The sequence below is a fragment of the Vanessa tameamea genome, chromosome 27, assembly GCF_037043105.1.
Source record: "Vanessa tameamea isolate UH-Manoa-2023 chromosome 27, ilVanTame1 primary haplotype, whole genome shotgun sequence".
Taxonomy (NCBI): domain Eukaryota; kingdom Metazoa; phylum Arthropoda; class Insecta; order Lepidoptera; family Nymphalidae; genus Vanessa; species Vanessa tameamea.
In genome coordinates, this window is record NC_087335.1 from 664,874 (window position 1) to 691,178 (window position 26,305).

Sequence of the window (26,305 nt, forward strand, 5' to 3'; positions counted from 1 at the left end):
AATATAATATATAATAATAGGATTTGCTTTATTACAAAGAAAATCTATCATTCCAATAATTAACTTTAATAATTAAGCATGTAAATTGTTACGTGACGTTTGTCTTTCTGTTTATAGGGACGCTTTGCCAAGAGCGACACGTACATTTTTTAGAAAAAGGTAATTTTTACAATCATTCTCTAACTGTAGCTAACGCTAAGCGAGCTGTCTGTACTTATATTGAATATATGTATATATGTAATGTCTTAATCACATAGCTTCGCGGAGTGCCTTAACTAATTTTCGTTCTCAACAGTTTTTATTTCATACGAATACAATTAGAAAACATCGAGATATTAATTTTACTTTTATTTTTAATTTCAATTTAAATTTAAAAAAAAAATCTAATATTAAAAATTGTATAAACTCTTCTTATAAAACAATTATTATATAAACATTACTATGGTAGATTTTTGACTATCAATAAGTAATTGTAACACTTCCATGTTGAATAAATATTTTTGACATTGACTTTATTAAAATATTCTTCCTGTAAAAAACGTCTATATGAAAATCCTTAACCTATTTACTTATTTTCTTTCTTCCTTTATTAACTTGTTTGATAAAAAAAATCCAAAATAAAAATAATCCAATAAACGAATGCAAAATTCTGCTGAATAAAAGACGTATTTCAGAATAACTTTCAAAATTTTAATAATATTTTCATAATTCATTACACGACTAAATTCTGAATTAGTTAATTAAAATTAGATGAAACATCTAGAAACGAATTCAAAGAATTACGTAATTTTTGTTATGTATATTTTTCTTTATTACGTTAGTAGGTAGGCGGGTCGAGCATGATTCCTGATGATAATTGACGAAAGAATTTATGATACCACCTATTTAGCTTGCACAAAGTCCTACCACACAGTATATGGTAGATGATTTTAATTCAGATTATAAAAGGAAAGGCAGATGGACCGCTTGTAACATCACAGCGACGAATTAATGAACCAGAGATTTATAATACATAACCAGACAGTCATCAGTACACTCTCTGCCATAACAATGGTCCACATATTATTTTTTTATATATCAGTAATTCGTATACAATTAAATGGTTTTTTTCTACAGCCTTTCAGAATAGAAGACCAGTTCATATACGCAGATGCTGACATGAAAGATTACGGGCCAATCAACTACAAGGCGGCTTCAATTTACGCCCAAATGAAAAAAGTCAAAAATCAACAGAAATTACAAGAGATTTACGAGAAGGAACATCCCGAAGAAGATATGCTATAATCTTATTGTACGTCTGAAATTCGATGTCTTGATTTGAATTGGAAATTAGAAAAAATATTAGATAATAATAACTTTGTATTTAACTACAAAACTAATTTATTTTGTTTTAAATCTAATTAACATCTTGACCAAAAATTAAACTAATTTATTAGTTATAATTATGTATTCTTCGATGGTTTAAATGATAACGCGAAACGAAATCATAGTATTCGTAATTTTTTCTACGGAACATTCTGGAAATTATGATTTGAATATATCAAGACTGTTTATAAACGAAAAATATAACCTACAAAGAAAAATATGACCCCCACCATGTATAGCTCACTCTGTGTTGTAAATAATGTAGTTTTTCATATACTTTAATGACACATAATTCCAAGAATCAACACATACTTATAATTTTGATTATCCCGACAAACTTGGGTAGTGAATTTTCGTTACTAACTTTGTACCTTATGGATGTGGAATAAAAAAATAATATATAATTAAATTATTTCATTTTTACTTAAAGTATAATGTTTTGCATAAAGATTTAAGCTTGGAATAGTAAAAAAAAACTTTACTGTCAAAAATAATTTAATCAACTTTTTAAATTTCGAAGTAAAGAACAATTTTTTTTTTTTAATATATATATTTTTAATTCACATCTTTAAGTTACATAGTCCGCAACAGCGTAGGCAAGCTTCAGTAGGGAACACCGCTAGTTTTATCACCGTCCGTCCAAACGGGAATTCTGGAAACCTAGCTGAGTTTAGCTAAACCCATTTCTGTAAAAACTAGTGTAAAATATACTTAAATGTATAGTTAAAAAGTTTCTATGGCATAAGTAGAAGTTAGCGCGGCGCGACAGTCGCGCGACAAAACGTAGTTGTGTTCACAGATAAGTTTATACGAAATAATGGCCCGTAGTGTAATCGGCATTTATTTTTTGATCGCTTTGAACTTTTGTTAATTTTAAACAGTCGGTTTAAGTTATCTTAAATAAATTGCTCTATCAGAAAACTTAACAAAATAATGTTTTACCATTTTTATATTAATATTTAATAATTACTAAGATAATTTGTACATGATATTCTACACCACTCTATTTTAGGTTTGCAAAGAAATATATATGCAGATCAGAATCCTAGTAAGTTAAAATATAAATACGGAAGTGAGTACGCTTCATCTAAACTCAACTCATCATGAAGTAGGTTAAAAACCCCTCCCCTAATTCGTGGGCAAAGCTGCAGGCTAAAATTATTGTGTAAAGGTGAATGATGCGAGCAATAAATGCTTTAGCTGTTCGTTTTCTGATAGAGATTCTTCATTCTAGTTTTAATATAATTTTGTTCGGTTTGAACATTTTGTGAGACTTAACATTTTTTTTTTTTAATTTATTCTACTAATGTAAATAAAAAATGTAAGTGTAATTTTTGTACGTGTTCATACATTTTTGGTATCGCTATTTTATTTTAACAAAATTTGTATGTTTGATTCCGTTTTCAAATTTAACGGTTGTTTTTTTTTAAAACACAGCACACTAGTGAATAAGTATTAAAAGAAACGGATTGAATTCGACAATTTAAAAATTGACTTTTTTTATATTCGAAATTTAAATAAAAATATTAATTCCATTCGAAAATAAATTTAAATTAGAAATTATTCTAAATTTAAATGTAAATAATAAATGTCAAATTCAATCCGCATTGCGAATCTAGGTGAGAATAAAACGTAACAGATTTTGTACATAATGAAACTTGTTAAAATATTGTCAGATAGTATTAATAAATAATTTATGGATTTTGTTATATTGTTTCATTTTTAGAACTTGTTCCATTTTTTAAATATATCCTTAGTATATTTTATTGGAAATTTTATTTAGAGAATTACTAAAAAAAACGGTTTATTAGTTTTATTTCACCTTGACACATTTTTTGTACTGGCAATCTGCCTCACGATAACTTTTACTTGCAGAAATAATTAAACTGACTTAAGAATATTTTAATAAAAAGAATCAAAATCGAAATACACTTTATTCAAGTAGGCTTTTACAAGCACTTTTGAATCATCAGTTAACAAACTATATTAAGAGAAGCTACCACCGGTTCGGAATGCAGATTCTACCGAGAAGCGGCATATGATTTTAATTAGTCTATGTTCTCTGAAACAAGTGATCTATTAAACATGTTTTCCATATGTAGGGAAGATTTATATCCTCAAAATTTAACCCATGGTTTATCGGTTAAGACATTTAAGTCCTAAATAATAACCAACTTGAAGTTGAATTAATTATAAGGAAACTCAATGATTAGAAATATTACATCAATATAAAAATAGAATAATTTTAATAATATTGTAGATACAAAAATCTTAAATATAGAAAACCTCATTTGGTTTTTTATCTATGCAAATAATGATAAAAAAATAAGCAATAATTTATTTGAGTCAATTAATTATCTTTAAAACATTATCTTCAATCAAGGTTCCTTAATCAAAAAGCGATAACACAAAGAGTGAGCCAGTGTAATTGCAGACACAAGGAACATAACATCTTAGCTCCCAAGGTTGGTGGCGCATTGTTTTGACTTAGCGTCAACAGCGTCAAAATCTAAAGGCAGCGGTGGCTACTTGCCATCAGGTGGCTGTCCCTTTTCGTAAAGGTTAAAGTCATACCAAGCTACCCTTCCATTCCTGGAAGTTGAAATTTTCAAAATCCTTTCTTAGTAGACCTATTTACCGCGAAATATATGCTAAATTACAAGTTTATCCGACCTGTAGTTTCAGATATATCTTTTGTAATCATAACAGTGGAAAAAAATAACTATTAAATTGAATACTGTAACTCGACAACTCAAAAGTGCCTTAATAAGCCTACTTCAATAAAGAATATATTCATTTTTGAATATCTCGTGATGTATTTGACTTATATATGTATATGTCGCGTCCGGTCAATCATACAGACACTCAATGGAACGAAAATCATGTCTACGGTTGCGATCTTGACTTCGATTTGGTTCGACAGAGTCGTGAAGCATTGGTCGGGTCTGGGCACTTACTACAACGCATTGACCGAGTGAGGTCACGGAACTGTCTTACCGTTGCATAAATAATTTGTGTGTTATTCATTTTCATTATTTTCATTGTGTGTAAATCTAATTTAGATTGTAATAAATATATAATAGTTTGATTATGTTGACTTAGTGTTATTCATTTCACGATAACCGACTGTACGTCCAGACGATGTACCAAAATAGTAATCGCCGATCTGATGTCCCTCCGACAAACAGATATTACGCCCTTTGACGATTAGATATTAAAATTATCACAAATAATTAGAGGGATATATTTTAAGTCCTTGAATATATACAAATATGAATTAAAAACATTTACTGTACAAATGATGACCGCGTGGAAAGCAAGAATGCTAGCAACATTTCCTTGTTGAATCGGAATTCCGATCCTCTAGGTAAAAAACGAACCAGTCCTCCTGTCAACAGTGCAGGCAATAAGGCGAGGTGAATACATTTAATTGAGGTTTTTTCGCTACAACTCCAAGTTCCAAATGCTTCAACAGCAAATGGAGATGTTGATACTAGTTTGTCTTTTAATTACCAGCTGTTCTGGTATCCTCGAACCGATTTCGGTCACGACAATCATGCTCAGAGAATAGCTGAATGTGCTAAAGATTTGTGCTCAAGTTTATATACATATATATCAAATAGTTTTCAGTGCCCTAAGAGATTGTTACTATTCCTTACATTTCCAATGCGCCGCCAACCTTTGGAACTAAGATTGTGCCTGTAGTTACACTGACTCACATATCCTTAAACCGGAACCAGAAAAGAAAAAAAATATATTGGTGTTTGGCGGTATAACATCTAATGAGTGGTTGGTACTCAGACGGGCGCGCATAAAGTCCTATCATATATCATAGTCTAGCTGGTGCTCTCTATTGCCTCACTCAGACACCGGAGGTTTCGATTCAAGACAGGCTTTACGTACCTCCTAAAGCACGGCACGTTGACGCTGCCAAACAGCCTCCGGTATAATACTGAGAATTTACTGTCAGAGAAACTCAACAACTGGCTTTGGCCGAATCTGAATGTATATTAAATATTACAAGGATACAAAAAAACTAATTATTATTTAAAACATTTATTTAAGACAAAACCTAACCTAACAGTATCACAGTCATGCTTTTACTAAAAGTAATTTAAAGTTAGTTTTACACTATATTATTATATAGTCAGTATATAGTGTTATATACCAGTATTAATAGTTGTAATCTATTGTATATACATATGTATTGTATTTTCTTCCTTTGTGCGACATTTACGTGACAACTATATCGGTATGACACTACGACCAATCGATGCCAACTCCTTAGATTGTCAAAGGCATTTCTTTTTAAATTTCATTGTACCTTCCTCTTTTTTAACATAGTCGAGATGGCCCAGTGGTTAGAACGCGTGCATCTTAAACGATGATTGCGGGTTCCAACCCAGGCAAGCACCACTGAATTTTCATGTGCTTAATTTGTGTTTATAATTCATCTCGTGCTCGGCTGTGAAGGAAAACATCGTGTGGAAATTCTGCCACATGTGTATCTACGCGCATTGGAGCAGCGTGGTGGAATATGCTCCAAAATTTACAGGCTGTTAATGTTGTTGTAATGTTGTTCCTCTTTTTATGAAATTCCCAGTGAAGTGGGCGGGTGACAACAGTTACAATATAAAGCGAAAACGCTTAAATTACATTTCGTTTTTTTAATCTGTTAAATTATTCTACATAAATTTGAAATTCGAACTTGATTTATTGCGTTATATCCGAACGTGAATAAATACAATAAATTTGAATGTTTTTGGATGACTATTTCATTTAAGTAAAAGTTTCATTATAAAATTCTAAATTAAGCACTGAGTTAAGTATGTTTATACATAATTACGATATGTGTTATATAACATTTGTACATTTTTATATAAAATATTATGTCTAGTATGAGTAAACGCCGGTTTGTCATAATTATGACAACTCAGTGAGTATTTTACATCAATTTGTTTCATAGTTGAGCATTTTAGAGCGAGGCATTGTATAATTTCGGTGTCATTCGATTGCATTGCGTGCGTGTTCCTTTGCGTGTGTGTAAATGTTTTAATTTATCGAAGAGCAGATATATTATGACAATTCAGACAGTATTTTACATTAATTTTATTCATTGTTAAGCACTCTAGCGTTGTATAATTTCGGAGTCATTCGATTGCATCGTTTGTGTGTGAGTGTGCCTTTGTGTTTATTTTTTTTATTTTTTATATTTAATCTATACACAGTATATACATTTATTAAAAAATAATTCGAATAAAAATCAAAATATTTCCTAGAGATAAAAAACTTGGGGTGACTCTAGCAGCCTTAAGGGTGGAACATACTCGCGCGACGAAGTATCGCAGCGTTTGTAAAGCTCCGGCTGCATCTTCGTCGCTATAATATCCAGCTCCTATCGCTTAACTTGATCGCGCTAGTGTGTTCCGATCCTTACATGTCTAGTTCCTTAGATTATTCTCTCAAATTAATAGAATAGACTCAAATTAAATAGAAGTCGTATTGACCTCTCCCGAAGTATACATAATCTGAACACCACTTTCTAGCTTGTAAGTCTGTTGAGCAACATGCTGGGTACGCTAGTTTGGACTTAGTGAGTTTGGCACATCTCTGGCACAGATCTAGAAGCTCGTCCTGGAAAAGAAGGGTAAAGTTAAAGTTAAGTCAATAGTTCAATAAGCATTTTTATCATGATTTGTATTATAATTAATATTAAAGACGCGAAAATAAGTTTGTTTGTTACGCTTTAACGTCTTAACTACTAAACCGATTATTATTTAAGCTCTTAGGGTACCTAATACTTACCCCCTTCTGCACGCAAAACAACGTACGAAAACTAGTATTGATTTAAATAACTATTATATCTTTGACTAAAAATAGTATCAATTAAAATATTTTATAAATGCTTACGTCTGTATGACATTCAGCTGACTCAGTAAACACTCCGCTACCAGGTGCCAGCCAGGGTGGTCGCGCATTCGATTCTCGGACGACAGCCGCTATACACATCAGTATGAATAGCATCGCTACACCGTTTTTCTGTGAACAAAATCAAAATATTTAATTAAATTATTTTAGTGTACTATTGTACAATATGCATTGATATATTCCAATATACTACTTGTAAGCCTATAAATTATTTTATATAAAATATTTATAAATAATCATTTAAGGTTGTATAGCTTTTAGCTATTGAGTTATATTCAATCACAGAATTATATAAATGTGATGAATACTTTTTGGTTTGACATTTTTATAATAATAGTAGAGGAAGAATATTTTTGAATTTGACATGGGAATTGTTAATCTGGTTTGAAAAGCGGAAGATAATGGATGATTGTAACAAAAACTGGAAAAATAAATATTGTAAACTATATTAAATATTGTTAATTATTTGACGTTCCTATTTACTTGAAGCTGGGTCTTCATACTGTTGATTGATGGATATGCCTGTCTTATTTGAGGGTCTTAGATGTTACAAAAGATATTAAAAAAAATACATCCAAATTTCAATTGTACATAGACAGGGGGTGTAACTCAGTGGTAGAGTGTCTGCTTCGCATGCTGAAAGTCCTGGGTTCAAATCCCAGCACCTCCAACTAACATATGTTAATATTTTGTCAACTTAAATTACTATTATGATGAGATACGTTTTGAACTTCATACTTTAAATAAAGAATATTTCATGTATAACATGAAATTTAAACAAAATATACAGGGCATAGGTGGCAAAGATCATGAAATAGAATTATTTTCGGAGTGTTATAAAACTCATGTATTTTGTTTCACAGAGCATTGGATAAAAAGTTTTGACATATTTTATATCTCAAACTTTAAACTGTCAAGTACATTCGTAAGAGAGAAAGCCATTCGTGGTGGTTCGTTAATATTAGTACGGAATGATATAGTTTGTAAATCTCGAAAAGATATTGCGGCTCTCTATCGAACATACTATCGAACTATCCTGCGTGGAATTTCCACAGCACATTATAGTATGCGTGTACCCGCCCCCATCGGGAGATTTTTACTTATTTGAGACCACTATGGAGGATATCTTAAAAATATATTTAAAAGTGATAAATATGTAATTGTATGTGGTGACTCTAACGTCGACTTATTAAAGGAAACTTCGTTGAGTGTTCGGTCGGTCACCTTGTTTCAGTCATTTAATCTGACGCACAGAGTTAATGAACCGACACGAATAACCAGCGATATTTCGACGTGTATTGACAATGTGTTTCGTAACTGTGAAGTATACCAAATGTCAGTAATAAATAATTTAACTTCTGACCACTGTGGTTAGAAATTTTCTTTGGAACACAAAGAAATGAATCATCCAAAAAAAATTATATACAGGCCAATAACGGCCAATAAATTAAATTGTTTTAAAGATATTGTGGCGTCTAAATTATCTAATTTAGATCTAACGACACAAGATCCAAATGAACTTTATAATTCATTTTTTGAATTATTATTAATAGAATTCAATAAAATATTTAAAATGAAATCATTTTATAATAATTCAAAATTAAAGTTTAGTGACTGGGCCACTATTGGTATATATAAAAGTAGAAATAAATTATACGACCTATATGGTATGAAGCAGTGGAATCGAAACGCAGCCTTTCTAGAATACGACAATAAATATTCCCAAATTTTTAAAACAGTATGCATTTATGCTAAGTCTTTATACATAAAATTATTCGATATCAAAACAGCGGTTCATTATTAATAACTAGTGAGAAACGAAACTACGCGTTTATTCAAAACACTTTTTTTAGGAATTTATGACAGGTTTTGTTTTGATTTCATTTCATTGTAAACTGCAAGTCACGCAATAAACTTAAATTAAATCTTTAATGTCAAATAGTAGAATTGGACTTTGTCGATAACGATTTACTTTAATTTTGTTTACGTTTTTATTTTATTATCTTATACAACCACATAGTACCGCTCTGTAGAAGGCCAGTAACTTTTTTTTCGCTCTCTAAAACGAATTCTTTGTTAAATTGTAACAATTTAGTAAATTGCAATCAAGAATCCTCTTTAACTTTCTGCACATCTACGGCTGGAGCTCTTCAAAATGAGACGATAACCGATTTTTTATGTGCAGCTATCGTCCCATAAGCACTGAGTCATCGGCTTACGCTGTTAATATAATTATAAGAGTTATCATTACGGCCAAAACCCTCTCAAATATATTCCGAGTATTGATATGAACATCTTAACAAATAACTTACAAACAAAACAAACAGCAATGAGGTATAAGGAAAATGTTTTGAAGTATTTGTAGCATATTATTCTACAAATTTCGTCATGCCGATGACCTGTATCTAGAATACGTGAACGCATACGAAAATTATGGGTGATACCTTATACCGTAGTATGATTCACTAAGATATCGTATATTGAAATTATTTTTTTATGTAATAGGTTAGAATACGGGCGAATTGGTAAATTTAATTATATCTTGCATTTCTTGTAAGTTATTATATTCCTCGTGCCTGTAGTTACATTGGCTCACTCACCCTTCAAACCATAACACAACAATACAATGTATTGCTGTTTGGCGGTAGAATACAAAATACCTACCCAGACGGGTGTCTGGGTAGCTATCACCCACTCATCATATTGCTAAGCCCTGTTATCAAGAATATATCTATGTTTATATCTCATTAGTAAAAAAAGATAAAAATAGTGGTTTATTTATCAATAAATAATATAATAAGATTTTAATTATACAATTAAAATTTATAACATTATATAAATTAATAAGATTAGATACTGTTAGAAATAATATAATAATCGAAATAATTACAAAAAATGCCTCACAATCAATACTAATATTAAAGCAAAAGTAATTCTGTCTGTCTGTTGCTATTTCACAGCCAAACCACTGAACCGGATTTGAAGAAATTTGATACGAAGCGAGCTTGAACCCCAAGCAAGGCTCTAGATTTTTTATGTTCAATACCTGACCACCCTTAAAACGCGAGTAAAGGCAAAGGCAACAACTAGTATTTCATAAATTCTTGTTGTATTGTACACTAATGTTGTACGAATACATTGGCGGCTCTCTTTTAAAGTTTTGGACGTCATAAAATTTATTAAAATAATTTACATACATTAGCAGCCTGTAAATTTCCCACTGCTGGGCTAAGGTCTCCTCTCCCTTTGAGGAGAAGGTTTGGCGCATATTCCACCACGATGCTCCAATACGGGTTGGTGGAATACACATGTGGCAGAATTTCGTTGAAATTAGACACATGCAGGTTTCCTCACGATGTTTTTTTTATTTAATTTACATAAACCCTCTCAAAAGTAGAGTTTTTCTATCCAAGAGTGAGAAATTACATATTATATGTTAATATCAAAATAACCAACATACTATAATAGTTGCTATGTCTTATACCCTATTACGTCATTAAATATATATAATATGTTATCTGTATGTTATCGACAAGATATAAACGGCCCATTAACGATTCCGCTAAAACTTAGCGACAAGCTGCTTAAACTGTTATATGATTATTTATTGAATCGTAATATATGTACTAAATAACAATAAATATTTCGAAAATTATATGTTTAATCAGCAGTTTCGAAAAACCATTAGTTTTTTTACAAAACAGTTGTCCAATGTTCGGTCGTATACCCCTCGCGCTATGTTTAACAACACTGCGAAACAAGCTTAGACGTGATGCAGGTTAAGTTAAGTTTTAACTCTCTGAAATTAAGTTCTTTTGCGCCGCTTGCAGTATAGCTTAGAGTATGCGGCAGAAATCTACACGTAAGTAAAAAGCGTTCTGACCCCTTCGGGCGACCTTGACCTCTTATTCGACCTCTTTCGTATTCGGAATATTGTTTACGGTTTCTTGTACAATTATTTTAACTTTTTTTTTTCATTTAATCACTCTCGAACGTTGATAATTTTTAACATTATGTCTTTAACTCGTTAATAAAGCCTAAATATAGATTTCCGTACCACCGTAGGTACCACCAACTCATTACGCATTCTACCATTAAATAGCAATACTTAGTATGCATGTGTCCCGTTTGAATCAGTGAACTAGTAAACCTGCAAGCACAACACATACCATCTTAATTCCCAAGGTGGTGGTGATACAACGGATGGTAAGAAAATCTTGCAAATTTAAATTAACGGGTGGTAGTGACTCTAATTAATAAATATAATTACCGGTCTGCTAATTAAATTTGAAAAAAAACACTATGATTAATTATCTTCTATGTAAACTCAGAAACTAAAGTGAATTTAAATTGGCATAGCCGTTCAACTCAGATCGGAGGATTATCGGTCTTAAAATCTAAACCGAAAACTGTTAAAGCTGTAATAATAAAAATCAAAATATTCTTTATTTAAGTCTACTTATAGAAACACTTTTCAATCGTCATGATACAGTGTTGAATTAAATTAAAAGATATTACTGTTTAGGAAAGCAGATTCTATTGAGAAGAACCAGCAAGAAACTCTTTTCCACCATTTTAATTATTAATTTTTTTTTATGGCATTTATTGGCGGACGAGCTAATGGACCACCTGATGGTAAATGATCACCACCGCCCATGGACAAAGGCGCTGTAAGAAATATTAACCATTCCTTACATCACCTATGGGCCACCAACCTTGGGAACTAAGATGTTATGTCCCTTGTGCCTGTGACACTGGCTCACTTACCCTTCTAACCGGAACACAACAATACAGAGTACTGGTATTTGGCGGTAGAATACCTGATGAGTGGGTGGTACCTACCCAGACGGGCTTGCACAAAGCCTTACCACCAAGTAAATAAGTACTAAATTGATATATACTGCCTAGATATCAACAAATACTAAGTTCACGCTGTTTTATCCTTAATATAATCTAGTATTAAGTAATATTCCTTATTTATCAATCATTTTTATATATGGGCCTAAATTTTTTTAATAAGCCAAGTCAAAAAAACTTTGAAATCTTACTATAGAAACGTATACCGCGCCCCAGGAAGGATGCACTAACTTTTCGAAGTCGGAAACTAGGCGTTATTAGTTTATCTTTCCTCCTCGTGTCCATACAATGATAAATGATAACAAATAAATCTAAAATAAAAAACCTTCGAAATGATTTTACGAATACAACAATAATATCGCAAGTAGATGATGTTTGTCCAAACAGTTACTTAATCAATAAAATTTATTACAATTGATAAAACAATGGGATTGATAAAATGATTGAAATTTGGGTCAGTGTTGTTTTCGATATGTACCATTGTAAATATTATTGGGTCAATAATGACGCTTGATTCTGATACAATGATTGTGAAACAATCAACCATCGTACTTGTATTATCTCGAAGGTACCGTCCTGAGCGAAATAGTCCAGTGCTACGGAACAGAACACGTGGATCACGAAGATCGTCGGTTCGAATAGATACGGATGGAGATACTAATACGTGAGTTTCATTATTAAATCTAGTTAAAAATAATAAGTATTATAGAATATTCTTACGTTTATACGTTAAAGAGGTCTCACCTGCTTTAAATTTAGACCGTTAACGTGATGAGCTTGGATTTCATGTTCCAATGAGCTTATATTGTAGTTTACAATTCATCTCAGATAACGCTTCATTAAGCTGTCTGTTCTATTGATGTCTATGCTGGAGATAATATAGATTACATGTGTGGACGCAAAGACAAGTGCACTCTCTGTTCCCCCTTTTTTATGATAAAGGTGGGCGGAAGAGCCAATAGGCCACCTGATGTTAAGTGGTCACAAATGTCGCTATAAGAAATATTAACCATTCCTTACATAGCCAATGCGCGTACCTTGTACCTGTAGTTACACTGGCTCACTCACCCTTTAAACCGGAACACAACAATACTGGGTACTGCTGTTTAGCGGTAGAATATCTGATGAGTTGGTGGTACCCAGACGGGCAGGCATAAAGCCCTACCACCAAGTGAACTTCATAATCTGATGGGGCGGTAAATTCAACACGACTGGAAAGAGTTCAAGGCGCAGGACCAACTACTTTATATACTTTCTGAGGCACCGGAGTGTACAACCTTCTAACTTCTAAATTTCGTGCTGTTACTGAGACCCAATAACTTCTTTATGGGCCCGACCTGGTGTCTGTTATATCAGAGCGTGGTGAGCTGCAAACCTTCTTATGAAAAAAGAAAGCTTTAGTCTTAAAAGTATATTATTCAAAGATGATAACAGTTTAATCTGTTTTCGTAAAATGATTTAGGACGTTTTCAGTTCTATATCACGTTTGACCAAGTGTCCTAAATCATTATCTAATTTAAGGTCATTTGAAAAACTACGATATGTTTCGTGGTATAAATGATATGTTTTGTTCATTGATAAGCGATAGAGTAAAGGTTTACATAAGGAGCTTCTGAAGCTTTGATACGTTATTTTATATCAAAAATATCAGTCAGGACAAAGGTCTAATGTCAGTTAATTTAAACAAAAATCTTTATAATAGCAAAATTTTTAATTTATGGTATTCGTAGTTATCAAAGTTGAAAATTTACTTTACTCAAGAATAATGTTCATTGTTTTTTATTTTATAAATAATGGTCCACTGATGGTATGTGGTCACCACCACCCGTAGACATTGGCACTGTTAGAAATATTAATCATTCTTTATAGCACACCAATGCACCACCAACACTTGGAGCTCAGATGTTATATTTCATCTGTCTGTAGTTACACTGGCTCACCCACCCTTCAATCCGAAACACTAATATGATGAGTGGGTGCTACCCACCCAGACGTTCTTGTACAAAGCTCTAAAATACCATATTATATTGTGTGATATGCTCATGGTAGATGATCGTCAGGGGTCACGATTGCCAAGACTTTAAATATTAGGAAACAATTGATTCCCTGTACACAAAATACATAATAACTTCATAATCATAAAATCCCTAAAATACTTTATTAAAATTAAACATTTACGTAACTGTTTCGCAACGTATTACTACTTAGAAATGTTTTAACCTATCCCAAATAAATATTTGAGAAATAATTTGAATTGAATAGCAATCAGTAGGCCCAAATAAAAAAGTGTGTGTACGAAATTAACAAAATTCTATTTTTGTTTCTTTTTCGTGACGCATTTTCGCTTCAAATTCAAATCATAACGATTCTAAAGGAGTTTAACTTCTAAAAGGACGTATATTAATTCATCGTCATCATCAAGACTTAAAATCTACTAGTCTTCCCGATAAATGGAAAATTTTGGGGAATTGGAGTTCGAAGGATACTAAGCTACGAGTATTTTTAATAACTTATAAATGCCAAAGAGCCAAGTAAAGTGCCAGACGGGACGTTGGGATTCGAAAACATTTTGATAAATCCAGCATCCGCAGCGGCAAAGAGGATACTTAAGACGTCGCGAAGAATAAGAATATTAATCGTAGAATTAATTAGTTTTAAGTCAGTTATAGTTTTATTTTTGTATTATACTAGCGACGCGCCCCGGCTTCGCACGGGTCCAATGCTGCTATTAAATATACAGGATGTCTTCGTATACAACGTTCACAGCTTTTTTGTCATTATACAAAACCCACCACTATGCCCTTACATTTTAAATTTGTAATATCTCTTTATGTTAATATTTTTAGAATTATTTATTCAATGTTAATATTTTGAAATATATAATTTGAAATATTTTGAAGAAGAATATTTTTTAAAATATAAATTCTAAAATAAAAATTAATCAATGCAATGAACCTCCTTTTAAAATTTTGACAAGTTAATAGCAATAAAAATAGTTTTAACTAAACATTTTAATATCTGAAGCGATTCTTTTTTATACTATGTAGTAAATAATATGACTTACGAGAACTACATAGTCATCTTATTGAGTTCTTTAAATGGGAATTAAAAAAAAAAAACTAAGTGAATTTGTTACGCTTTGATATCTTAACTACTAAACTGTTTATCGAGAAAGTTGTTAGAAAAGGACAGGTAGTATCTGCCTCTCCCTCTCACACGCGTGCGAAGCTGCGGGAAAATTGTCTTTGATATAAAAATTGGTTCCTATTTATTATAACATGCCGCAATATGGCGCTGCCATACATAACCATAGCGTTTGACCACAATGACTATTGACTGGCTGATATGCAGGTCGCCTGCCAGGTTTTGAGTATTCAAATTTAATGTTCGATTTCTGTTTTTTTTTCGGATTACTGTTAATACAAATATACCTACTAATAGTAAATTATTGTCCTCTTTTAGGGATGGTTTAGAGCCTATTCATATATTTAAGCGAGTTACACGTGTGGTAGTTGATCAGGTTATCTCACGATGTTTTCGATCGACATACTGCGAAATAAACACGCCATCATCCGCATCAATTATTAACCAAAAATCATTTTAAAAGTACCGAATTAAACGCCACTCGTTCCCAAGAAAAAGACAGATTGTTTATATAGTAATTTCCATTGACAAAGGACACCGTGATTCAGAAAAAACGAATAAAATGATCAACGGCATCTATTGATTCATATAAAAACTAAATAAATGCTAAAAAATACACAAGTACAAAACGTATTAAGTGTATACACACGATTAACAAACATGACACTATGTATGCGTTAAGTATATTTGTATCTGGACCACACAAGATATCAATCACTGTTTTAATACTTGAATGTGAATTGTGCATTATAATTTATAGTATTCATATCATCTATGACAATTATTTGATGATAAAAGATTTATTATTGAATAGTACTATGCTAGTACTATGACTTGATAAGCAAAAGTAGGGCGCTGGGCGTTCTACAGCATTGATGCCTCGATAATATGTGATAAACTTGTTTGATGATTGATCTTACATCTTAGCCCTTATAGATCGAAAGCCCAGAGCCTTTTTATCTATAAGTATACCATGTACAAGTCAGCTTGATCGTTTTGACAGATGTAATTTTATCTGATCGACATAACATTGCAATGACGAAAATTAATGATTTTAAAAATTCTAAAAAAATATGCTTATAACACAAAAGACCCTAAAGATTCAAGCGTTATCCGAAAACTTTAAGACTTTTCATTACTTCAAAGTAAAATTTAAATAGGAACACTAAAAATAACAGACGCTTGTACAGTATTACATCGGTCGGACGGATGGGACACGCACCCCAGGCAGTAACTGTAACAAATATCGATTACAAAAAATCATTATTAAAGGTCATTGTTAAGTTATTGTTACGAACGGGGGTTTTGGTTGGGGTCTCTTTAGCTGGTATAACTCTTTTTAAAAAAATAAGATAAACATTTATTTATTCTAATTTGAATTACGCAATAATTTCTGTATAGTGCAATAAAGAATTACACTTAAAATTAAAGAATTTAAATTAAAGAATCTCGTCACAGTTACAAGTATTTTAAAACGTTATTTTTTGAACTACAAGATATTTTCTGTTTCCCATCACTAGCCCGTCTGTCGAAAAGATCACGCTAACTTGTACAGGGTATACATAGACAATTTAAATATTCTTCAGATCGTCTTTATGCGATAGCTACAGGGGGCCTCCTAAAAATAGTATGTTAACTAAAACGAGGGTTGTCGTGCGATACCCTGTTAGAACGAAATTGTTTTCGCTTATATTTTGTGTTAAATAACAGGCACAATTAAATAGATCAACAGCGTTTGAAAATGAGAAAAATGTTATTAAAACCATTTACCGTTTCAATAATAACATATAAGTTGAAGAAATAATATATAAAACCTTCTACAATTAAAAGAGACTGAAGCCAAGATTTATATCTTGGGAGGGAAAGGTTGCCTGAAGGCATTCTTAACGTAACGATTACTGTCAGTTCACTCTACTGTAAGCCGCAAAAAAAATCTGACTTAAAAGTTCTATTTGTTAAAGTGGATGAATTAGAATTGTTAGTTAATCAGCTCTGTGCTACAAAAATCATCTATATTTAGATGATTTTTGTATGTAAGGTATGGAGCATATTCCACCACGCTGCTCCAATGCGGGTTGGTGGAATACACATGTGGCATAATTTCGTTGAAATTAGACACATGCAGGTTTCCTACACGATGTTTTCCTTCACCGCCGAGCACGAGATGAATTATAAACACAAATTAAGCACATGAAATTTCAGTGGTGCCTGGCTGGGTTTGAACCCGAAATCATCGGTTAAGATGCACGCGTTCTAACCACTGGGCCATCTCGGCTCTTAAGTTATTATGTATGTTATGCTGTGCTACAAAAATCATCTATATTTATTGAAAATAAGTCGCTACATAATATATCGATACTGTAAGAAATATCATCCATCCCTAACATTGCGAATTCGCCACCAACTCATTACCAAGATATTATCTCTTATGGCTGTAATTATATTCCAACTCGCCCTCCAAAAAACAACAATACTTGATAATAATACTAAATTAATAATATTAAAAACTTCTATACGATTATTAAAGATACGCGGATATCTATTCGATTATTTATTAATTGTGTCATAACTCGATAACTGCTATATATTTCAGTTTAACACGTAATCATAGTGATGGCCAAAGCCTGATCTTTGTTGCACATCACCTTTCGTTAAGGAAGCTTTAATATAAATATCCTAATTTAGTTTTCCTCACCGATTACGGTCACGGCAGTCTACGCAAATGTCTGCACCGGACATTACAATTTTCAAAAGTGTGTACACTCTCATAATCAATACCTAACATCCAGGATATCCACATAATATACGATCTACATTGCGTTTTGAGAAAAACAAAAAAACTTAAACTTTTTGAATAAATTCCAATAATTGTAACATACTCAAACCAACTTCAAAGAAACTCTACTAACATGAGCAATTTCTTCAGTTTTCTCTACATGATTTAATTATAAAAACAATTAAAATTAGTTTACATGTTAAAATTTGTTACGAAGACTAATTTTATTGTAGGAGCAATTCATTTACGTACTTGCCGTGAACACACTTCGAAGTTTTAGACTCCAGGCTGCTGCCAATATTTAATAGAAAACCCAATATTTTTTTATTAGCTCAACCCAAGTTTCGACCTAGAATCTTGGGACCACAGTCGTATAATGTAGCCTCTAGACTAAAGAGATATTCAAAGTTTATTTGCTAAGTAATCAACTATTTGGATACTCAGTACCAGGAATGTTATGGATATGAAATTTCGGATGAATGCGGATATATGAATAACATTTTATCGGTTATAGATCCGGTTACGGATACGAAATCATACTCCCTTTAGGTATTAAGATTATGAAAAAACAATAATAAATATTTATTGATTATATTATTATTTTTATCGACGACCTCCGTGGTTGAGCAGTGTGTATACAGACTTTCATGGGTACGCCACTCCGAGGTCTCGGGTTCGATTCCCGGCCGATTCGATGTAGAAAAAGTTCATTAGGTTTCTACATTGTCTTGGGTCTGGGTGTTGGTACCGTCGTTACTTCTGATTTTCCATAACACAAGTGCTTTAGCTACTTACATTCGGATCAGAGTAATGTATGTGATGTCGTCCAATATTTATTTAATTAAATACAATGTAAAATTTAATTGAATACTAATAGTTACGGATAGTTTTTTATTTCGGATATCCGATAGCACGTTACGGTTACGGAGCTCCGTACCATACAAGACAACTCAGCAGTGCTTAGTATCCATCAGTCAGATCACGATAAGACAAGTGGTCCGATTAAAAATATATCTATTCCTTATAAACGGAGAACTCGTGCAGAATTATTATTATACAGCTATCATGTAGACTAGAATTATCTTGTTGTGATAAACAAATTTATAATATTATAGTTGCATATCAATAAATTGTTCAGTCTGGTAGTTGTAACGTCTGTGTTTATGTTTTCATTTAACTGATAAGTAAATATATATAATAGGTAGATAAGTATTTTAATACATAGAGTCTGTATGATTTCTAACACTAACTCTGAGAGACCAGCAACGGAGTATAACATACATAACATAATCAGCCTGTAAATTTCCCACTGCTGGGCTAAGGCCTCCTCTCCCGTTGAGGAGAAGGTATGGAGCGTATTCCACCACGCTGCTCCAATGCGGGTTGGTGGAATACACATGTGGCAGAATTTCGTTGAAATTAGACACATGCAGGTTTCCTCACGATGTTTTCCTTCACCGCCGAGCACGAGATGAATTATAAACACAAATTGAGCACATGAAAATTCAGTGGTGCCTGCCTGGGTTTGAACCCGAAATCATCGGTTAAGATGCACGCGTTCTAACCACTGGGCCATCTCGGCTCGGCAACGGAGTACAGACGACTAAACATCACGAAACGCTGATGTTAATAAAATGATTCACAATTAAAGAAACTTATTAAATAAATATAGAACGAAATCTAGAAACGTAGATAGATTAGTTTTCGCATTGCTTCGCTTATTGGTTCGTTTTATTTTTTGGTAAGTAAGTAACCAATGGGATTCAAACATGCTTGAATTTTATCAAATTCCATTTAGTGGTTTGGCCGTGTAGGCGCAACAGACGGAGTTAGTTTCGCATTTATAATATTAGTAATAGATGGCGATGAGTGTATGACACACATGTGATCACGGCTTAAGAGTCGGACTTAACCCCCAAGGCGCGTCAACAGATGTTACACGACAAAATCGATTGTACTCAAGTCGTTCCCAATTACATAAAATGCATGTTTATGGAAAATATCAAACAAAATGATAGATGATCACTGAGCAGCGAGACTTTACTCAAATAACCCTTCTCTCAGTACAAATATATTTATAATATAATACGTATACAGACTTTGTGATTTGATTCATTAAATAATTACTTAAAGATATTTCCGTCATAAATCCGGCATATTAAAATGCACAAATGTATGCACACAATTGCACGATAAATCCGACACGACATTTTACATCAGGCGGAAACCGTTGCAAGCCACTGCCAAGTTCCTTTGGGCTGCTGATCTAGATGATGGAGGCAGTTCAAACATACATAAATTACTTTGAAACTGTCAGGGATAGAATGAATGTGATATGGTAATTATGATGGTGATGCTGTCCTGGCTGACTTCGGACAGTAGCTAATCTTAACTCCAGCGAACTACGAAGAACTTTATAGTGCAAAATTGTGTGATCAAACACAGGAGCACTTTCTGTTCCACGACTCGCAAAATCCGATGGGTCTGCAGAACCTATACAATACCTATTTAAAACCTTAGAACTTCAAGGCGACTCAAACACTGGTGTTTGGGGTCACATTGACGTTGAAATATATGTATATAAAGAATTTGTACCCCTCGAACTAACCAGAACTCTGATCGACTATTTCTATACCTATACTGAGAAACCAGCAGTGCCCGCGTCGTCGTGCGCGTTTGAATTTAACAAAAAAGTTACTGTTAGTAGGAGTAACTTAGGCTATCTAAGTTACTCCTTATTACATCAGCTATCTGCCAATGAAAGTTCCGTCAAAATCAGTCCATAGGTTCCAGAGATTAGCCGGAACCAACAGACAGACAGCCAAAAATTTAAACACATTTTTTTTGGTATATGTACCGTATATACATACATACATACATACATATGCATTTAGTAAAACACGGTTATTTTAATATTACAAACAGACACTCCAATTTTTTATTATGTATATATAAATTGATAATAAGACATTTTTAGCATCTGAAAAAAAAAACACTAAATCAATATACATAAAACTTATACCAGAAGATGGTGAGCGTTTAGGAGAAGGTTTTAGTATATAATATTATTTAGAAATGAATTTAGAATGACTATTGACTTGGTAAACATTTTTATAGTCTTAAATAATATAGTGCTGTTTAACATTCTCAAGCAGCAATACTTTGTATCGTTTGTCGTGTTCCGGTTGCAAGGGGAGTGAGCCAGTGTAACTACAGACTCAAAGGACATATACGTAATAATTTAGTTCCAAGGGCTAGTGGCGTATTGGAGATGTAAGGAATGATTAAAGTTTCCATTCCAGGCTGCTCATTGCCCGTCCGCCTATGTATTACATAAGATAGAAAATTTATATAAGACAATCTAGGAATTAATAAATTACAATCTTAAAAATAAAGTTATGATTTTGCACGTGACGAATAAATCGGTTCGATAATTTTTATACCGGATAAATAATATTTGAATTGTATCAAGTAACTTAGTTTATTGGAAGATCTTCTTGGTGTATACTACATTTTGAAACTGTGGGAAAAAATGCTTTTTGAGGGGTGGAGGGATTGATAAGTGTTTGGTAAATAGTAACTCATGGGCTACTCCAGACTATAATCTATCTATGTGCCAAGTTTCATTTCGATCCGTTCAGTCGTTCAAAAGTACTTGTTTAAAGTATTGATTTTGATACAGCTCCTCTCTATCTGTCCGAGGTGGTTCGAAGCACGCAAGTTGCCCTAACATATCTTGTAACTTTCCAAGTTCATTGGGAATATTTAAGAATCTGATAATCTGATAATCCTTGAGACCCAATCTTAAATTCTATATTATCGTATGATGGGTATAATATTTTATTAGAACGAAATATGTCTTACTCAAACGTTTAAATTTTGTGATGCACTCACTCAAACTTTACGTAAATGTTGCAATATGAAATTTTATTTTCATTGCGCATTATAAGTGACTTTTTTGGTTGTCTATTATTTGGTATTGAGCCCAAAGATGGGACATCGCAAGGACTTGACTTAGCTGAAGGAACAGCTCGACGGTTAGTATATTGTCTGGGTTATTGAAGTGATAACTTCTAAGAGAGGGTAACCCGCTCCGTTACGTAACGCGTTACGGCGCCAGTCTGTTTGGCTTCCCTTTCCCTTATACTTAATCAAAATTCTAATGTACGTTTCCGAGAATTGTAACTAAGAATAAAATATATTGTATAATCAATAATTTTGTTAGTGATAAACAAACTTTCTTTACATTTTCATATTAATATACATATTAATTGAAGTAATAACCTAAGTTTTTCTCAAGTTAAATAATTTTAATATAAAGTCTTGTTTTTTTTCTATACCAAAACATTATAAACGCGAAAGTAACATACCCTGTCTGTCTGCTGCCCTTTCACAGCCAAACCCCAAGGAAGGACATAGGCCACTTTTTTATACGTAACACTTGACGACCAACTTCTAAAACGCGAGCAAAGTCGCGGGCGACGACTAGTACTTATACAAGAGCACCCTTAAAAGAAAATTGCAAAGATTATTATTGCAAAAAGAACCCTTTATATAAATAACATTCTCGTTTGCTATAATTATCTACATAAATATAATTATTATTATTAATATGTATTATAAAATCAATGTTTATTAAACTTAAATGCTTATTTATAACATTTCAACTCATTATATAAGAAACGATGACTTTCCCAGTTCTTAAGTATAATATATGACCTAGTGTAAATAACACATTTGATATATATATATATATATATATTTTAATGTTATCGGTAGGCGGACGAGCAAATAGGCCACCTGATGGTAAGTGGTCACCACCGCCCATAGACAAAGGCGCTGTAAGAAATATTAACCATTCCTTACATCACCAATGCGCCACCAACCTTGGGAACTAAGATGTTATGTCCCTAAAATAAAATTTTGATACACAATCTAAATGTAACGTCTAACAGCCTGTGTCCGCTGGGATTGCACCTCTCTTTTAAGAAGACTTAGAACGTATTCCACCGCGCTGATCCTAAGACTAAAGGATGCAAAGATTTTCATTCGAAACACAGATTGTACATGAGGTGATTTATAAACAGAAATTAAGCAAGTAAAGATTTAGTTCTCGTTAAACCACCCCCTTTCGGGTAAAAGCCTCCTCCAAGGACTTCCATCGTTCTTTTTGTTTAGCCAAGGTCATCCAATTTTCTCCTGCTACCTTAATCAGTTCATCGGTCCATCTAGCGAAAATTGTATCGTAATGGTTGAATTAAATGTATGTTCGAAGTATCACACTAATTTTTATATTAAAATCTACCAGTATGCACATATATAATAGTTATATACGAGCTTATTTACATAAGAATTGTTTACATTAAGGCCTTAAACAAATATAAATTATAAATTACTTAATAAATTATGATCACGTGGAATGGTAGAGTAAAAAGGCTATTTCCCCATTGAAGGAAAACCCGATTCTCTGAGCAAAAAAATTATCAGCCCTCAAGTCACCAGTGTAAGCAATAAGATGTTATACTATTATATATAATAATCCTTATATATATATATATATATAATGGTTTTAAATATCGAAAATCGAATCTCAGACCATATACCACTAGCAAAACTTAAGCTAGATAGCTTAATATACTTATCTATAATAGAAACAGATAACTTAAAGTAACAAACAATGAAGATAAAAAATAACTTATAAAAACATCCCGTTGATTCAACTGGTTTATTGAAATAAAATGTTATTTTAATTACCTTACTTGACCCTCTTATAGATCGCTTCCAACTCGATCGATTTTATTAAGTAGCGTCAATATTAGTTGATCTTTTGAGTTATAATATTAATTATATTCAATTTAATTGACGTTATTAAATTAACGGAAAAGTGTAACTACTTAGTTTCTTTGCAATCTTTGATGGCGATTCAAGAGTTTAAGAGTTCACTTGAAAAAAGTTAATTTAGTTATTTTTTTAATGATATCAGATTAATCGTCCAAGAACTCAAAGCAATAATATTCTATAGTTCATAAAACATGAAAACACGGGTTTGAACCCGGAATCTTTAAGCAATGTTTTGTAGCTACGAGGGCATTTCGTCTTTTATTATATATAAAGTACACCTGTAAACATTGGAAACAATTATAAAAATAAAACATTCAGATAACCCCGACCGTTTGCGAGTAAGTGACGATTTGTTTTTAGCAATTATATCATTGAGACAGATGATTTTAAACTGTTATTATTATTTCGCACGAATTTTAAATAAATGTATTTGATTAATCAAAGTATGTTTCCTATTCTTTTTTTTTTTTCGAAGCGGTTGAGTGCCGACGTCCCGGATACAATGCCAAAGAATAATCTTTGAGACGGCGTATTTTTTTTATAATTTAAATATTAATCAGGTCTGTATTTTTTATTAATTAGTATTTAATTTAATTTTGGTTCTGTTTTTTAATAATTTTTTTTTTTTGTCAGTTTCAGTTCTCATAATTGTTAGGTTGGGTATAGTAACATTTAAATTAATATTTAAGTAAATTAATTATGCAAAATTAGCAGACTAAAAATGAATTACTTTATAACTTTACTTTTACTTTAGAACAATTGTTTTCTTAACTATAATTTAAAAAAGCTTAGTTTTCGATTTATCAGCGGAACGAATTATTTAAAAAGGTAAACAGTGTACTTCTCATAATTAAATATTTTTATACCGTTTAGTTTAATTTAAGTGAGTTTTCATTATATTTTAATTTAACTTATTAAAATATTTTTTTATTTAATAATAATAATAAATTTCTTAATATTATATAATTTTGTAATTCAAAATCTTAATAAATACAATTAAAAAAATAACTACGTATTCCACATAGTAATTTTAAACACTATGAAAAAAAAACACATAGCAACATTAAAAATATAACTTACCATAGATAAACAAAACGCCGCCATTTTGTATGCAACACTTCCGCACTCAATTCGCACTGAACTACAAAAAAAAAATGACGGTCTGTCTGTCTAGTTACGCGTGTTAACTGGGTATGCTCGCGTTAGACAGGCGTCGGCCATAATATGTGTATAACTCCCTTATCTCGAAAACACATTGCCTCCGCGTGCTTCAGTAGTGATCCAGATAATCTGCAAGTATTTTTCATAACGTCTGCGTTTTGAACTGTGACGTCACCGTCAGGTGACCGACACTCCTGTTTTTTTTTAACTTATTTTTTCAATAACATCTTTGTGTTGATTTATTTTATATATATATTTTTAATATTGTGTGTATATATATACACGAGGTTAGTACCTATAGTTCGAGTCCAAGTCCGAAATTACCAATAAAATTAAAATGAATACTTCGACACTGGTTGTAAGTACATTTCGGCACCCCATAATTAACATGAACAAATATCATACATATATATGTATCATAACAGGCATGGAAGGATAAAAAGAAGGGAAAGGGGTCCTCGAACCAACAGTAGAACATTCAGCTTGATATATTAGATAAGCATATAGCAACACATAGACGATTTTCCGTCTACCTTCAAGTATTGAATAATATATATTTATATGCTTCATTGACAAATGATAAAAAAAAATCAAAAGAGCTTGTTGCATTTAGCAAGTCTTGATTGATCATTATCATAAACGTACTCGTATATAAGTACGCCTTATAAGATGTACGTGTTATGTACACCTTATAAATATATAAGTGTATCTTTTGGGTAATCCTCGCAGCATCTGATACGTTATCGATAGAATTACATAAATCAATATTACTGTATATTTATCAAACTTACGTGATTAATGTGTAATCAATCTACCGCTGATATCATGAGCAACGTGTCACTTGGTGGAAAGTTGATAATCTATCAAACGGCAAACGGTAATACCAAATATTGCTGTGTACCGGTTTGAAGTGGTCAGCCGGGGTAACAGGCACAAGGAATATTACATCATAGTTCCCATGGTTGGCGGCGAAGTGGAGAATGTCTATTGGCGTTAGTGACTTACCATCAGTTGACTATTCAAACGTTTGATGAGATTCGTTTATGAGTGTACCGAACCGCAATACAGCTTGGTAGAGTAATGTCCAACTTATTCCCTTAAGAGCTTTTTTATGATATAGGTTGGCGGCCGAGCAAAAGGTCCACCTGATGGTGTCACCATCGCTCATAGGCAATGGCACTGTAAGAAATATTAACCATTCCTTACAACGCCAATGCGGCACCGACCATGTTA

At 32.4% G+C, this 26,305-nt stretch overlaps 2 protein-coding genes and 1 non-coding gene across 19 annotated transcripts in view; 2 read left to right on the forward strand and 1 right to left on the reverse strand.

Annotated features, from left to right (window-relative positions):
- Positions 1 to 3,072, forward strand: part of Nrm (neuromusculin) — a 395,440-nt gene extending 392,368 nt beyond the window's left edge. For 6 of the 17 annotated variants that reach the window (XM_064219239.1, XM_064219243.1, XM_064219237.1 and 3 more), the window contains one exon: positions 1,117 to 1,256. Coding sequence is in view for 7 of the 17 variants with exons in the window: in XM_064219245.1 (XP_064075315.1) it covers positions 1,117 to 1,284 (168 nt within the window). In the remaining 10 variants the exon portion in view is untranslated. Of the gene's footprint in view, positions 1 to 117; positions 160 to 1,116 lie in introns of those variants that run through there. The other 11 variants (XM_064219245.1, XM_064219241.1, XM_064219246.1 and 8 more) reach the window with 5 other exon arrangements.
- Positions 3,073 to 6,558: 3,486 nt separating this feature from the next.
- LOC113404883 (uncharacterized) lies at positions 6,559 to 25,135 on the reverse strand. Its single transcript, XM_026645949.2, has 3 exons — positions 24,992 to 25,135; positions 7,276 to 7,404; positions 6,559 to 6,999 (listed from the first exon to the last, which is right to left on the reverse strand). The coding sequence occupies exons 1-3, from the start codon at positions 25,013 to 25,015 to the stop codon at positions 6,847 to 6,849; spliced, it is 306 nt and encodes a 101-aa protein (XP_026501734.1). The 5' UTR covers positions 25,016 to 25,135; the 3' UTR covers positions 6,559 to 6,846.
- Trnaa-cgc (transfer RNA alanine (anticodon CGC)) lies at positions 7,892 to 7,963 on the forward strand. The gene has a single exon. It is a non-coding gene; the product is annotated as a tRNA-Ala (tRNA).
- Positions 25,136 to 26,305: the final 1,170 nt, after the last annotated feature.

Coding starts and splice junctions, on each gene's coding strand:
- LOC113404883 (XM_026645949.2), bottom strand. CDS start 25,015: ATGGCGGCGTTTTGTTTATCTATG. Junction 7,405..24,991: donor CGGCGTTTTGTTTATCTATG/GTAAGTTATATT, acceptor TTTTGTTCACAG/AAAAACGGTGTAGCGATGCT. Junction 7,000..7,275: donor CAGCTGAATGTCATACAGAC/GTAAGCATTTAT, acceptor CTTCTTTTCCAG/GACGAGCTTCTAGATCTGTG.